The 14777-nt window shown below is 34.9% G+C and overlaps 2 protein-coding genes across 2 annotated transcripts; both read left to right on the top strand.

Annotated features, from left to right (window-relative positions):
* The first annotated feature begins 3681 nt into the window (after positions 1–3681).
* On the top strand, positions 3682–5293 carry LOC111992961 (LRR receptor-like serine/threonine-protein kinase ERL2). Its single transcript, XM_065776830.1, has 6 exons — positions 3682–3809; positions 4370–4508; positions 4665–4736; positions 4857–4928; positions 5054–5125; positions 5218–5293. The coding sequence occupies exons 1-6, from the start codon at positions 3692–3694 to the stop codon at positions 5291–5293; spliced, it is 549 nt and encodes a 182-aa protein (XP_065632902.1). The 5' UTR covers positions 3682–3691.
* A 2143-nt stretch (positions 5294–7436) lies between these two features.
* Positions 7437–14610, top strand: LOC111992965 (LRR receptor-like serine/threonine-protein kinase ERL2). Its single transcript, XM_065776829.1, has 25 exons — positions 7437–7802; positions 8368–8506; positions 8664–8735; positions 8856–8927; positions 9053–9124; positions 9217–9288; positions 9496–9567; positions 9744–9815; positions 9917–9988; positions 10077–10145; positions 10303–10374; positions 10535–10606; positions 10679–10750; positions 10833–10904; positions 10988–11059; positions 11182–11253; positions 11465–11545; positions 11647–11718; positions 11830–11901; positions 11986–12057; positions 12125–12198; positions 12351–12482; positions 12581–12919; positions 13315–13685; positions 13865–14610. Exons 1-25 carry the CDS (start codon positions 7685–7687, stop codon positions 14222–14224), a joined length of 2835 nt encoding a protein of 944 aa, XP_065632901.1. The 5' UTR covers positions 7437–7684; the 3' UTR covers positions 14225–14610.
* The last annotated feature ends 167 nt before the right edge of the window (positions 14611–14777 follow it).

Genomic DNA, 14777 nt, shown 5'->3' with positions numbered 1-14777 from the left:
TTTTTCCGACCGGACCGACCCTTTTGTGTTTGTGTTTTTATTCACTTCCTTCCTTCCAAAAATTACTATCTTGTTGCGTAAAGTATGGTTAAAAAAACAAAACAAAACCCTACAAGACAAAGTACTGTAAGAAACAACAGGTAAATTTTTGCAGGAACCAATAGGCAATAGAAGGACTGGTAAAACAGAACGAGTTATAACAACATGCGCGTGTTCACGCGAATCACATTTTGCACTAGGGGACCATCTATGCTAGACTAAGATGGATGATGAATATGAGTGAGAGCCCAATTACAACGGAGCTGACATAACAGGTCCAGTTTTGTGCATAATCATAAATAATTGCTTCTATTATTTTTGGATCTACACACTTTTTTTTTTTTCAAGCTAAAGCTAGGGTGTATTATGATCAATTAGGTCGGCCTATATATAATTGTGATTTATTTGATTGTTAAAACCACCCACATCCTAAAATCTAGACAGGTCCAGCAGTGAGCTGCTTCTTTTTGTTTACTAATTTAATGCGCTACCATTTCTATGTAAGACTGTGTGTGTCAATTTTTTTGTCAAACTTGTTGCTGCAGAGTCTAAATACCAGTCCATTCTGTTGACCAGATTTATTTCACTTTAGGGTCTTTTTCTTTTGGGGCTAATATGAATCACTCAGTTTACTTTCCCATTTTTATGGTCCATATTTTCAGTCATTATTTTATAAGGTGGGCTTGGTTTGGCACAACGGATAATGCCTAGCAAAAAGGATATCTACGATGTTTGTTTCCAATTCTCAAAACAGGTGAATGGTGTTTTGCTAGCTGCTAATATAACCACAGTCCACCACCTATCACTGTCTAGCTCATTGAACTTTAATTAGAGTGAGTTATAATGAGTTGAATCCCAACTATCTTGACCTAAAGGTATCAAAATTAACTACAATTTTGAACATCCACAGAGAGCTTCAGAAATGTCATAAACTTCTCTCACGAATTTGTGTGGATGTAAAGACTAAAGAGGAGTCAGGGCAATGTGGTCCTTGAATTGTGAAAAAAAGAGCAATGTGAGAAGTGAGCAGTAAGAGTAGGGGACCAACATATCCTGAAATGAGGTTTTCTTGTAATAGAAGTTTTTGTCCTAGTTTTATGGTATGTTGCATAAAACCAGAAACAGAGCACACAAAAAGGATTCTCGCGGTCATTTTAGGAACTCGGGAAACCTTTTTTATGTGATCCATTATGTTTTATCACTTCCCCACCAAGATACAGTATNCAAAAAAAAAAAAAAAAAGGAAATCTACATCAAGTTAAAAAAAAAAAAATAGAAAACTATCTAAAACATGAAGTCCAGAGACAGTTTGGGGAATAATATAAGGTAGACGAGACTAATAAGAACTTTTAAAGAAGTATGTCAAGATTGAATCCATTCAAATTTTTATTTTAATATTGATTATTATAGATTTTTACTATGTTATACCTATGCTTTGACCCCTCACCAGGTGTTGTAAAGAAAGCCATATATATATATATATATATATGTGCATATCTCATATGGTAGGCCCGGATTGGTTTTTTTTTTTTTTTTTTTCTTTGTGTTTTCATTAATTATCTCTCGGATTCTATTATAATTATCTATATTCAAAACAAAAAAAAAAAAAAAAAAAATTTCAAGATGATGACCATCATGTTTTAGAGGAGCAATTGAAGAATTTCAAAAGAAGAGGAGCTGTTGGCGGAGAGAGAAGGGAAGAGCTAATGCTAGGCACGCATGAGAACTATTGGGGATTTAGGGTTAGACAGAATTTGATTAGGGGAGGAGAAGATGCTAGCACGTGAGAGAGAGCTTTTGTTTTTAATTGATTGGAAAGAATGTATTTTTGTCTTTAAACTATGTGCTACCTAAGTAAAAATTATATGCAAGTCATGTGCTATAAAATTTTCATCTAATTTAACAGTAAAACTAACTTTAAGCTGCAAAGTGTAATAAATGTTATAGTTTATGGTGCAAAATATGCAATCGAATAGTTTAGGGTGCAAAGTGTAATTTAGGGTATAGTTCAGGGTGGTAAAGTGTAATTTTTCACTAAAATTATGCATAAAAAAATAAGTTTATTGATCGAATAATAAATAATATTCAATTTAAACAAAATTTGATATGCATGTTAAGAACACAAGGAACATGAAATTCAACAGTTATATTTTCAAAATTCACACCAAAAAAGAGATATATGAGAAGTTTGAAAAGTTTCTTTCCAAACTAGTTTGGAGAGAAACTTTGTTCGATATTTTCTCCTAAGATTTTAAATATTGGATTTAAGTTATTCCATTAATGCATTGTAATGACTAATGAGGTATCCATTAAGAGCTAACTAAGCTCAAAATAGTGACATTTTTTCATTCAAAACTATATCATTTTAAACCATAAATTTCGGGGCAAATTGCAATTTATCGATATTCTTTTTCAATTTAAACCCTTAAACTTTGTGGCATTTTGATTTTACCCCACAATATTTTTAATGTTTGAATTCATTTAATTATGTCATCTTAAGAGACACCTCATCACGGTACATAAACTAAATAGCTAGGATAAAGAAGATATGTCATTTTAAAAGTATATATCAAAATTTGGAAATTTTAAGGGGACGTTTTGTTCGAGTAAAGTTTTAGGATCTTTAAGAATGTTGGAAAATATATTTCCATTTTTTATTGCAAATCACACAATGACAAATATCTATGGATGTTTGAATTCCAACTCAATCCCATTTTTCTAGAAATATGGATTTTCTTAATATTTAACTAAGGATAGCTTATCTACTGTTTTGTTGAGAGTACTAAAAATAAAAACTAAAAGTTAAATAAAATAAATTGATTATTTGTTTGTTGAAAATACTATGACAAAAAAATTTAGGACAAGACCTGCAATAAAAAAAAAAAAAAGAGTTAAAAATAAAGGGCATGAACACAAACAATACTTAAACTTAGGTATTTTGGGCCAAAAACAGTACTTGGCCGTGTGAAAAAATAAGCTACCTAAGTTGAAAAATAGGTTTTTTTATCGCCAAACTTGCAAATAGTATAAAATTTTAAGCAAAAAGTGAGCTTTAATAGAAACCCAAATGCACACTAATTATTTACATTCCACGCCTTGTAAGAATTACATTTTATTAATAAAAAATTGACAATTTTAATTTTACCAACAGTTTTCTATTAATTAAAAACAAAATCAAACTTAAATTAATATACACATATAGATAAAAATGCAAAAGCAGAGGGTTCTGAATAAAGCACGCGGTTACTTTCCTAAACATGTTGCGCGTGGGAGTAGCAGTGAACAATTGCTAGCCTGTCGAAAAATGCAACAACATTGGGAAACGGAGAGTACGAATGACGGCCGCTGCGTGTGTCTCGTTCTCTCTTTCTTTTCTCAATTTAACGTCGCTTCACCGCCGTTTACGTTTCTCAAATCTCTCTCTCTGGCCCCTCTCTCCTACACACACACTCTCTCTCCTTCTCTCTCTCTCCACAGTACACACACTCTCTCCTCAGCCAGACTCATTAACTGTGTTCCTTACAGTTCACGCTATACGCCTGTTCTCTCTGTTATACAAACAATAGTAGAACTCTATAACATCTTCAATTTATTCTCTCCTAACACCTTCTTCTTCTTCATTCTCTCCCACTCATTCTGCTTTGGACACAACATGGAGAACTGGGTGTTGTTGGATTGGAGAAGCAAGAAGGAGCAGTCTTTGTGTTTGTGTTTGATAATGGTGCTTCTGTTTTTTCTATGTCCTACTGTTTCACCACTTGATGACCAAGGTTGCTCCTTTTTATTTTTGTGTTTGAACTTCGAGCATTGTTTTGTTTTCTCTTTTTGCCAAAAATTTTCTATGGTTGAAGCTTGTTTTGTAGCCCAAAGAAGCTATAATAAGAAGCTTCCAACTATAAGTCCAAGTTGTTGTTTTTGGCCTTGAAAAACCATTAATGGCTTATGCTTTGTGATTCTCTGATTCCTTGCTTTCAAACAAGAACGAACAAAACAAAAAAAAAATAAACCAATGAGTTTTTTGAAACCTCACTGTGTGTCTGTGCTTCTCTTGGAGCATTTTCAACTCATATTGACCAAAGTACATGAGTCCCATCACTTGCTCTGTTGTTCTTGGTCCCTGCTTTTCCACATTTTCTCACCATACAAACAGGGTCCAAAAACGGAATTACGAAAAGAGACTTCCTTTCTTTATATGTGAAGTGTTATTCTTTTGCTTGTCCCAGAACCATATTATCAGATAATATCACTGTATGCGTATTTATTTTGGTAAGTGAACACGCACACATAGTCTCATTCTAACATATAAATGGTGTGGATGTTATTTATGTAGGCAAAGCCTTAATGTCGATAAAGGCCTCGCTGCGCAACGTAGCAAATGTTTTGCTTGACTGGGATGACTTGCACAACCAAGATTTCTGTTCCTGGCGCGGTGTTTTTTGCGACAATTCCAGCTTCTCTGTGCTTTCTCTGTATGCTTCTCTTCCTAATACCCACGCTCTTTTTTTGGCACTAAAACTCCGATGAGCAATGCTGCTGCATTTTTTGTTTATCCTTTATTCTTATTGTTAAAATGTTGGTGTCAAATGGGTTTGTTTGATTCTAAGGTTTCTGTTACATTGTTGAAGGAATTTGTCCAATTTGAACCTGGGTGGAGAGATTTCACCAGCCATTGGAGATTTGAGAAATCTTCTATCCGTGTATGTTTTTGACTTTTAAGGCGCTTCTGTTTTTTAATATTTTTTTAAAGTTTGTGATGCTTCTGTATAGTCTTCATATAAATGACTATTACTTGTGTTATGTACCTTGAAAAATTGCAGAGACTTTCAAGGCAATAAGCTAACTGGTCAAATCCCAGATGAAATTGGAAACTGTCGTTCTCTTGTGCATCTGTATAATTTCTGTCTCTTTTTTTTCATTGTTTCTTTTATCCCTTTTCAGGGATATGACTACACAAAACTTTGAAAGCATTGTACTTTTGATAGATTTAAAAATAAATAAATTTACTCTGATGTAGGGAGCTGTCTGATAATTTGCTGAATGGGGACATACCTTTTTCGATATCTAAGCTTAAGCAGCTTGAGTTTCTGTAAGTTTTCGCTAATACAATGGCTTTCCGCATGTTATATTTCAGAGAGACATGTTTTTGATGTAAGAACTAAGCCAATTCCCTGCATGTAGGAATTTGAAGAACAATCAGCTCACTGGTCCTATTCCTTCAACATTAACTCAGATACCGAACCTCAAGACCCTGTAAGCTTCTCTTGATTATCATGTGTTCAAGTTTATATGCTCCCAGTGGCTGCTAGAATGCTTTTTTTGTGTTTTCATTAATTATCTCTCGGATTCTATTATAATTATCTATATTCAAAACAAAAAAAAATAATAAAAATGTCAAGATGATGACCATCATGTTTTAGAGGAGCAATTGAAGAATTTCAAAAGAAGAGGAGCTGTTGGCGGAGAGAGGGGAAGAGCTAATGCTAAGCACGCACGAGAACTATTGGGGATTTAGGGTTAGACAGAATTTGATTAGGGGAGGAGAAGATGCTAGCACGTGAGAGAGAGCTTTTGTTTTTAATTGATTGAAAAGAATGTGTTTTTGTCTTTAAACTATGTGCCACCTAAGTAAAAATCATATGCAAGTCATGTGCTATAAATTTTCATCTAATTTAACAGTAAAACTAACTTTAGGCTGCAAAGTGTAATAAATGTTATAGTTTATAGTGCAAAACATGCAATCGAATAGTTTAGGGTGCAAAGTGTAATCTAGGGTATAGTTTAGGGTGGTAAAGTGTAATTTTTCACTAAAATTATGCATAAAAAATAAGTTTATTGATCGAATAATAAATAATATCCAATTTAAACAAAATTTGATATGCATGTTAAGAACATAAGGAACATGAAATTCAACAGTTATATTTTCAAAATTCACACCAAAAAAGAGATATATGAAAAGTTTGAAAAGTTTCTTTCCAAACTAATTTGGAGAGAAACTTTGTTCGATATTTTCTCCTAAGATTTTAAATATTGGATTTAAGTTATTCCATTAATGCATTGTAATGACTAATGAGGTATCCATTAAGAGCTAACTAAGCTCAAAATAGTGACATTTTTTCATTCAAAACTATATCATTTTAAACCATAAATTTCGGGGCAAATTGCAATTTATTGATATTCTTTTTCAATTTAAACCCTTAAACTTTGTGACATTTTGATTTTACCCCACAATATTTTTAATGTTTGAATTCATTTAATTATGTCATCTTAAGAGACACCTCATCATGGTACATAAACTAAATAGCTTAGATAAAAAAGATATGTCATTTTAAAAGTATATATCAAAATTTTGAAATTTTAAGGGGACGTTTTGTCCGAGTAATTTTAGGATCTTTAAGAATGTTGGAAAACTTATTTCCATTTTTTATTGCAAATCACACAATAACAAATATCTATGGATGTTTGAATTCCAACTCAATCCCATTTTTCTAGAAATATGGATTTTCTTAATCTTTAACTGAGGATAGCTTATCTAGTGTTTTGTTGAGAGTACTAAAAACAAAAACTAAAAGTTAAATAAAATAAACTGATTATAAAATAAAGAGCATGAACACAAACAATACTTAAACTTAGGTTTTTTGGGCCAAAAACAGTACTTGGCCGTGTGAAAAAATAAGCTACCTAAGTTGAAAAATAGGTTTTTTTATCGCCAAACTTGCAAATAGTATAAAATTTTAAGCAAAAAATGAGCTTTAATAGAAACCCAAATGCACACTAATTGCCTGTGTTTGGATTGCACTTAAAGTTGCAGCACGTTTTATGATTCACGTTTTCTGCCAAAAAAAAAAAAAAAAAAAAATTTTTTTTTTTTGCCGGCTTTTTTGACTTTGGAGACAAAATTCACTGTGTATGTACTGTGCGTGCACTGTTCATGCACTATTCACACAATATTTAATATTAAAAGTGGGTCCCACAACACTATTTACACATTTAAAAATTATTTTGCTACAGTGTTTTCAGCAACAATCAATTTTTAGTAACTTTCAGTAATAATAAGTACTATCTAAATGGACCCATTATTTACATTCCACGCCTTGTAAGAATTACATTTTATAAATAAAAAATTGACAATTTTAATTTTACCAACAGTTTTCTATTAATTAAAAACAAAATCAAACTTAAATTAATATACATATAGATAAAAATGCAAAAGCAGAGGGTTCTGAATAAAGCACGCGGTTACTTTCCTAAACATGTTGCGCGTGGGAGTAGCAGTGAACAATTGCTAGCCTGTCGAAAAATGCAACAACATTGGGAAACGGAGAGTACGAATGACGGCCGCTGCGTGTGTCTCGTTCTCTCTTTCTTTTCTCAATTTAACGTCGCTTCACCGCCGTTTACGTCTCTCAAATCTCTCTCTCTGGCCCCTCTCTCCTACACACACACTCTCTCTCCTTCTCTCTCTCTCCATAGTACACACACTCTCTCCTCAGCCAGACTCATTAACTGTGTTCCTTACAGTTCACGCTAAACGCCTGCTCTCTCTGTCATACAAACAATAGTAGAACTCTATATCATCTTCAATTTATTCTCTCATAACACCTTCTTCTTCTTCATTCTCTCCCACTCATTCTGCTTTGGACACAACATGGAGAACTGGGTGCTGTTGGATTGGAGAAGCAAGAAGGAGCAGTCTTTGTGTTTGTGTTTGATAATGGTGCTTCTGTTTTTTCTATGTTCTACTGTTTCACCACTTGATGACCAAGGTTGCTCCTTTTTATTTTTGTGTGTTTGAACTTCGAGCATTGTTTTGTTTTCTCTTTTTGCCAAAAATTTTCTATGGTTGAAGCTTGTTTTGTAGCCCAAAGAAGCTATAATAAGAAGCTTCCAACTATAAGTCCAAGTTGTTGTTTTTGGCCTTGAAAAACCATTAATGGCTTATGCTTTGGATTCTCTGATTCCTTGCTTTCAAACAAGAACGAACAAAACAAAACAAAAAAAAAAAAAACCAATGAGTTTTTTGAAACCTCACTGTGTGTCTGTGCTTCTCTTGGAGCATTTTCAACTCATATTGACCAAAGTACATGAGTCCCATCACTTGCTCTGTTGTTCTTGGTCCCTGCTTTTCCACATTTTCTCACCATACAAACAGGGTCCAAAAACGGAATTACGAAAAGAGACTTCCTTTCTTTATATGCGAAGTGTTATTCTTTGCTTGTCCCAGAACCATATTATCAGATAATATCCCTGTATGCGTATTTGTTTTGGTAAGTGAACACGCACACGTAGTCTCATTCTAATATATAAATGGTGTGGATGTTATTTATGTAGGCAAAGCCTTAATGTCGATAAAGGCCTCGCTGCGCAACGTAGCAAATGTTTTGCTTGACTGGGATGACTTGCACAACCAAGATTTCTGTTCCTGGCGTGGTGTTTTTTGCGACAATTCCAGCTTCTCTGTGCTTTCTCTGTATGCTTCTCTTCCTAATACCCACGCTCTTTTTTTGGCACTAAAACTCCGATGAGCTATGCTGTTGCATTTTTTTTTTTATCCTTTATTCTTATTGTTAAAATGTTGGTGTCAAATGGGTTTGTTTGATTCTAAGGTTTCTGTTACATTGTTGAAGGAATTTGTCCAATTTGAACCTGGGTGGAGAGATTTCACCAGCCATTGGAGATTTGAGAAATCTTCTATCCGTGTATGTTTTTGACTTTTAAGGCGCTTCTGTTTTTTAATATTTTTTTAAAGTTTGTGATGCTTCTGTATAGTCTTCATATAAATGACTATTACTTGTGTTATGTACCTTGAAAAATTGCAGAGACTTTCAAGGCAATAAGCTAACTGGTCAAATCCCAGATGAAATTGGAAACTGTGGTTCTCTTGTGCATCTGTATAATTTCTGTCTCTTTTTTTTCATTGTTTCTTTTATCCCTTTTCAGGGATATGACTACACAAAACTTTGAAAGCATTGTACTTTTGATAGATTTAAAAATAAATAAATTTACTCTGATGTAGGGAGCTGTCTGATAATTTGCTGAATGGGGACATACCTTTTTCGATATCTAAGCTTAAGCAGCTTGAGTTTCTGTAAGTTTTCGCTAATACAATGGCTTTCCGCATGTTATATTTCAGAGAGACATGTTTTTGATGTAAGAACTAAGCCAATTCCCTGCATGTAGGAATTTGAAGAACAATCAGCTCACTGGTCCTATTCCTTCAACATTAACTCAGATACCGAACCTCAAGACCCTGTAAGCTTCTCTTGATTATCATGTGTTCAAGTTTATATGCTCCCAGTGGCTGCTAGAATGCTGTAATTTTCTGTGATGTTAATCTCCTAATTGGTCAAGTATTAGTTTCTCAAAAAAAAAAAAAAAAATGGTCAAGTATTAAGATCATCATTGCATATTCATTTCTGCTGATAGAACTAACTTTTCTTTTGGTATTTTTATGTTTAGCGATCTTGCCCGGAATCAGCTTATGGGGGACATCCCAAGACTTCTATATTGGAATGAAGTACTGCAATATCTGTAAGTACTGGAGTCCTCACTAAGGGATTCAATTAGACCATCCTACCATCTGCATTATGTTTTGGTGAAAGGGGGACGGTATTCTTTGATGTTTTGATTCTTTTATATTTGAAGAGTATATTATCAGACAGTAGTAGCCTAACTTCTCAATCATTTGGTTCAAATTGTGTTTGCAGTGGGTTACGTGGCAACGCATTGACTGGAACACTCTCGCCTGATATGTGTCAATTAACTGGCCTGTGGTATTTGTGAGTGCTCAATTTCTGTCTTGTGTTCACATTGCATTGTTTTCCTTCTGTTTGGAATTTTCTTTGTTCATGAACTTGAAATTTTCTTATTTTATTTCCAGTGATGTTAGAGGCAATAATCTAATTGGCACAATCCCAGACAGCATTGGGAACTGTACAAGCTTTGAAATCCTGTGAGTCTCATTACTTATGTAATTTTTCGTTTCCCTTTATATGCAGTGCAGGTTTTCATAAATTTTTAATTTGTGTTGGTAATTTCAGGGACATTTCCTACAATCAAATCACTGGTGAGATTCCGTTCAATATTGGATTCCTACAAGTGGCAACGTTGTAAGTTTCCTGCCAGACTAGAATTTTATCAATTTCAATCACACAGGGAACTGTACAATTTTTGAGATGAAAGTTAGTTTATTTTTTCACTTTCTGTTGCTCATTCTGGACTCAAAACCATTGAGGCACTTTTCAGCAATCTTCTCTTGTGTTTTAGGTCCCTGCAGGGAAATAGGCTAACGGGGAGGATTCCAGAGGTGATTGGTTTAATGCAGGCCCTGGCTGTCCTGTACGTATGCATGTTATTGTTTAAAATATAAAGAATTTTTTTTTCTTCCTGTTTTGTTTTTGCCATGATATTTTAATTGAATTGCTTTTCATGTGGCTGTTACGAGTATCTTCTGTCTAAATTTTAAAGAGTTAGTGTATTTTATATCCACTCTTTGTAGGGATTTGAGTGAAAATCAACTTGTTGGGCCCATACCACCAATACTTGGCAACTTGTCATACACTGGAAAACTGTGAGTTCCTGTTGCCTGAAATGGAAACTAATTTACCAAGGAATTTTATGCATTTGACACCTTTTTCACCAGATATCTTCATGGCAACAAGCTTACCGGGCCAATTCCTCCAGAGCTTGGCAACATGTCAAAGCTCAGCTACTTGTGAGATATATCCCACCACACTAATCTTTAAGATCATTTTTGTTATATTTTTTCTTGTGTACTGAACCAGGAGTATTTGCAGGCAATTGAATGATAACAAACTAATTGGGCAGATTCCGGCTGAACTGGGAAAGCTGGAACAGTTATTTGAATTGTGCGTAGTTGTTACTATCGTCTGTTCTTTTATCATTTACAACAGTTTTCTGTTGTTAATTTCCTCGATTTACAATACCTCAGGAATCTTGCCAACAATGAGCTAGAAGGGCCCATTCCATCCAACATCAGCTCTTGCACAGCATTGAATCAATTGTAAGACATCTAATTTGTTGTAATGACTTTTGTCATCAATTCCTTGTTTTTATCTATTATTTTTCCCCTACTCTATGCACATTAACTTGTATTGTGTTTGGTTTTGTATCCTCTCTCTGAAGCAATGTACATGGTAATCGCTTAAATGGATCAATCCCATTGGGTTTCCGCAATCTAGAGAGTTTGACCTATCTGTAAGTGATGACTCATTGAAATCAAAATAATAAGTTATGATTGAGTTGAACATGTTTCCTGTAGACTGATCTAAGAAATTTATTCTGGACCTGCAGAAATATNTTTACCCCCCCCCCCCCCCCCCCCCCCTCTGTATCTGTTTTTGTTTATTCTTTCTGGAGTCATTGGTTTACCATGATATCATGGCACATAATGTTGTTGATGAAAATTTATGGTCAGGAATTTAAGTGGCAATTGTCTTGATGGGCCTGTACCAGCAGAATTTGTGAACCTCAGAAGCATACAAATTATGTGAGTTAATCAGACATGGGTGTATTTGTCTGAGTATTCTTAAGCCATAACATTTCATACTCTATCCTGTGGTATTTATATTTTTACCTTTAATTTTGTAGTGATATGTCATTCAATAACCTTTCTGGTAGCATTCCTCCAGAGATTGGGCAGTTGCAAAATATTGTCTCTCTGTAAGTATCATCCTGTCTGCTGCCACTTCCTAATTTGATGAGGTTTTGTACCTAACGTATATCTGGATTTCATGTTGATGTCATTTCCCTTTTGATAATATCTTATGGTAGGATTCTGAACAACAACAACTTGTGTGGAGAAATTCCTGAACAACTAACAAATTGTTTCAGTCTAGCCACTTTGTAAGTTGAATCTCCTGTTACTAAACATGTTTTTTCATGTAACTTATGAGGATTTCTCTAATGCTCAATTCCCAAATATTTTAGGAATGTCTCTTACAACAACTTATCGGGCATTGTACCTCCTATGCGGAACTTCTCACGGTTTTCAGCTGACAGGTATGGGAAATAATCGTTGTCTACATTCATGTAGGCTCTTGTGTTGACTTGTGTATTTTTATATCAGCTTCATTGGAAATCCTTTATTGTGTGGCAACTGGTTGGGATCAATATGTGGACCTTACATGCCAAAATCTAGAGGTACTTGCTCATTTCTATTGGTGTGATTTTGTTACATATCTATCAGATTCTGCTACCATTATATACATAGTGATCACAGGCTTTTGTTCATGTCATGGGATTGGCTGTTGGAATTTTATCCTAATATTGCAATATATTTTTCTCTACTCCAGCACTTTTCTCTAGAGCTGCTGTTATTTGTCTGACTCTGGGCCTCATCGCATTATTGTCTATGGTAATAGTTGCTATTTACAAATCCAACCAACCAAAGCATTTGACAAAGGGATCTACTGGAACAGGGCAAGGTAATATATTCTTTGTAATACTAAATTGACTTGTAAAGGAGTGGGTTTATATTGCATGTCTTTAACTATGTATCCTAATGTGCTTCTTTCCTTGCCAGGTCCCCCTAAAATGGTAATTCTTCGCATGGATATGGCTATTCACACCTTTGATGATATAATGAGAATCACTGAGAATTTTAGTGAGAAGTATATCATAGGCTATGGTGCTTCTAGCACAGTATACAAGTGTGTTTTGAAGAATTCCCGACCCATTGCAATTAAGCGACTTTACAACCAGTATCCTAACAACTTACGAGAATTTGAGACTGAGCTTGAAACCATTGGTAGCATCAGACACAGGAACGTGGTCAGCTTGCATGGTTATGCACTGTCTCCCCATGGGAACCTCCTCTTCTATGACTATATGGTGAACGGTTCTCTGTGGGATATGCTTCATGGTTAGTTGCTTGCCGGAACTGTTGTTTGTTTTCATTATGTTAATATCAAAAGTTTTGGTGCAAAGGAATGCTGTCATGTTCTTTTAATTTGTGGAACACAGGAAGTTATAGTTGATGCTTTGATTGGGTGTAGGATTACGTTTATAAAGTAAAACTTAAAGTGGTAAATAATTTAATAAACAATCAAATGGTCAGATTTTGTTTGGGTGATAAATTGTGAGATTGAATACTGTTACTGTTTTGAGATTTCGGTCTTCTACAGCTTTTTTAGGGAAGTAACTCTTGACACAGTCGAAATTCACCTATTTACTAGTTATTTATTTATTTATTTCAATTTATAATTAATTAATTGGAACTGGCACTGCCTGATTGTTTTGAGCTGACATACATGACAGGATCATCAAAGAAGGTAAAACTTGACTGGGAAACACGATTGAGAATAGCAGTTGGGGCTGCTCAGGGACTTTCCTATCTTCATCATGACTGCAACCCCCGTATTATACACAGGGATGTCAAGTCCTCAAATATCCTGCTGGATGAGAATTTTGAGCCTCGTCTCTCCGATTTTGGGATTGCCAAATGCATCTCTACCACCAAAACTCATGCATCCACTTATGTTATTGGAACTATAGGCTACATTGACCCAGAGTATGCACGAACTTCCCGGCTCAATGAGAAATCGGATGTTTATAGCTTTGGTGTTGTTCTTCTGGAGCTACTGACTGGGAAGAAGGCAGTGGATAATGAGTCAAACTTGCATCAACTGGTCTGTTTCCTGTTCTCAAAGTTTATGCTTGAGTTGTTTTACTTTGGTCTATGGATGAAATATTGTGTTAGAGACTCTGAATCTTAATGGATCTTGAACATTAATTTAGATTGACGTAGTTGATTTTGGTCTTAAATTTTTTCGTCTTTCTTTTTAACTTGATTGAGTTATATTCTCAGATATTGTCAAAGGCAGATAATAACACAGTAATGGAGGCTGTTGACCCTGAGGTTTCTGTAACATGCATGGATTTATCCCATGTCAGGAAGACCTTCCAACTTGCTCTCCTGTGCACGAAGCGTAACCCATCTGACAGGCCAACCATGCATGAGGTTGCAAGGGTCTTGGTCTCCCTGCTTCCGGCGCCTCCCAAAAAAGCCTGTCTTGATCCACCGAAGACCATTGACTATGCTCAATTTGTGATTGAAAAAGGACAGCAACAATCAAAAATGCAGCAGCAGCAAGTTCAGCACAACAATTCATCTGATGCTCAGTGGCTTGTTCAGTTTGGAGAAGTTATATCCAAGAACACCCTTTGAAGGAAGTTTATATTTCAGTCTTCTCGGCATCCATTATGACAGAAACAGAAAGAACAAAAAAGAAGGATGGAACATGGGGAAATCCCAAGTTTTGATTTTGATGGGCTTAGTTCTCTTCCAACTAGATTATTGTGCCCATCTGACTAGGTTCCACAACATTTTACTAACTATTTAATGTATTAAGTTCTATATACATCAGATCAGACTAAGTTTTGAACAGCTAAATCTGCAGCCTTTTTGTACAATCAAAGCCCTGACTGTCTGTAGGTACACTTATTTTGTTTAAGTACCAGGTGCCAGCTAGTCTATGTTCTAGTGTAATTAATGTAAGCGACTCTGGTGCAACCAATTAGTATGCAGTTTTAACCCTTTAAATGCTTTTGTCATTCAATTGTTTCACATGATTTAGCTGAACCTGTAAGATTCTGCTTCTCTGAGACAGGTTCACGAGTCTTTTTACCACTCTTCTATTATTGAACTGGCTGGTGAGCATTGTTAAAAAAATGTTGAATAAAAAAACGTCAAGACTTGTATATATACTACATGTGGAACC

This window comes from Quercus suber, unplaced genomic scaffold (assembly GCF_002906115.3).
Source record: "Quercus suber isolate HL8 unplaced genomic scaffold, Cork oak 2.0 scaffold_143, whole genome shotgun sequence".
In the NCBI taxonomy this organism is placed as follows: Eukaryota; Viridiplantae; Streptophyta; class Magnoliopsida; order Fagales; family Fagaceae; genus Quercus; species Quercus suber.
The sequence above is the reverse complement of the archived record's forward strand: the minus strand, read 5'-3'. Positions and strand labels throughout refer to the sequence as shown.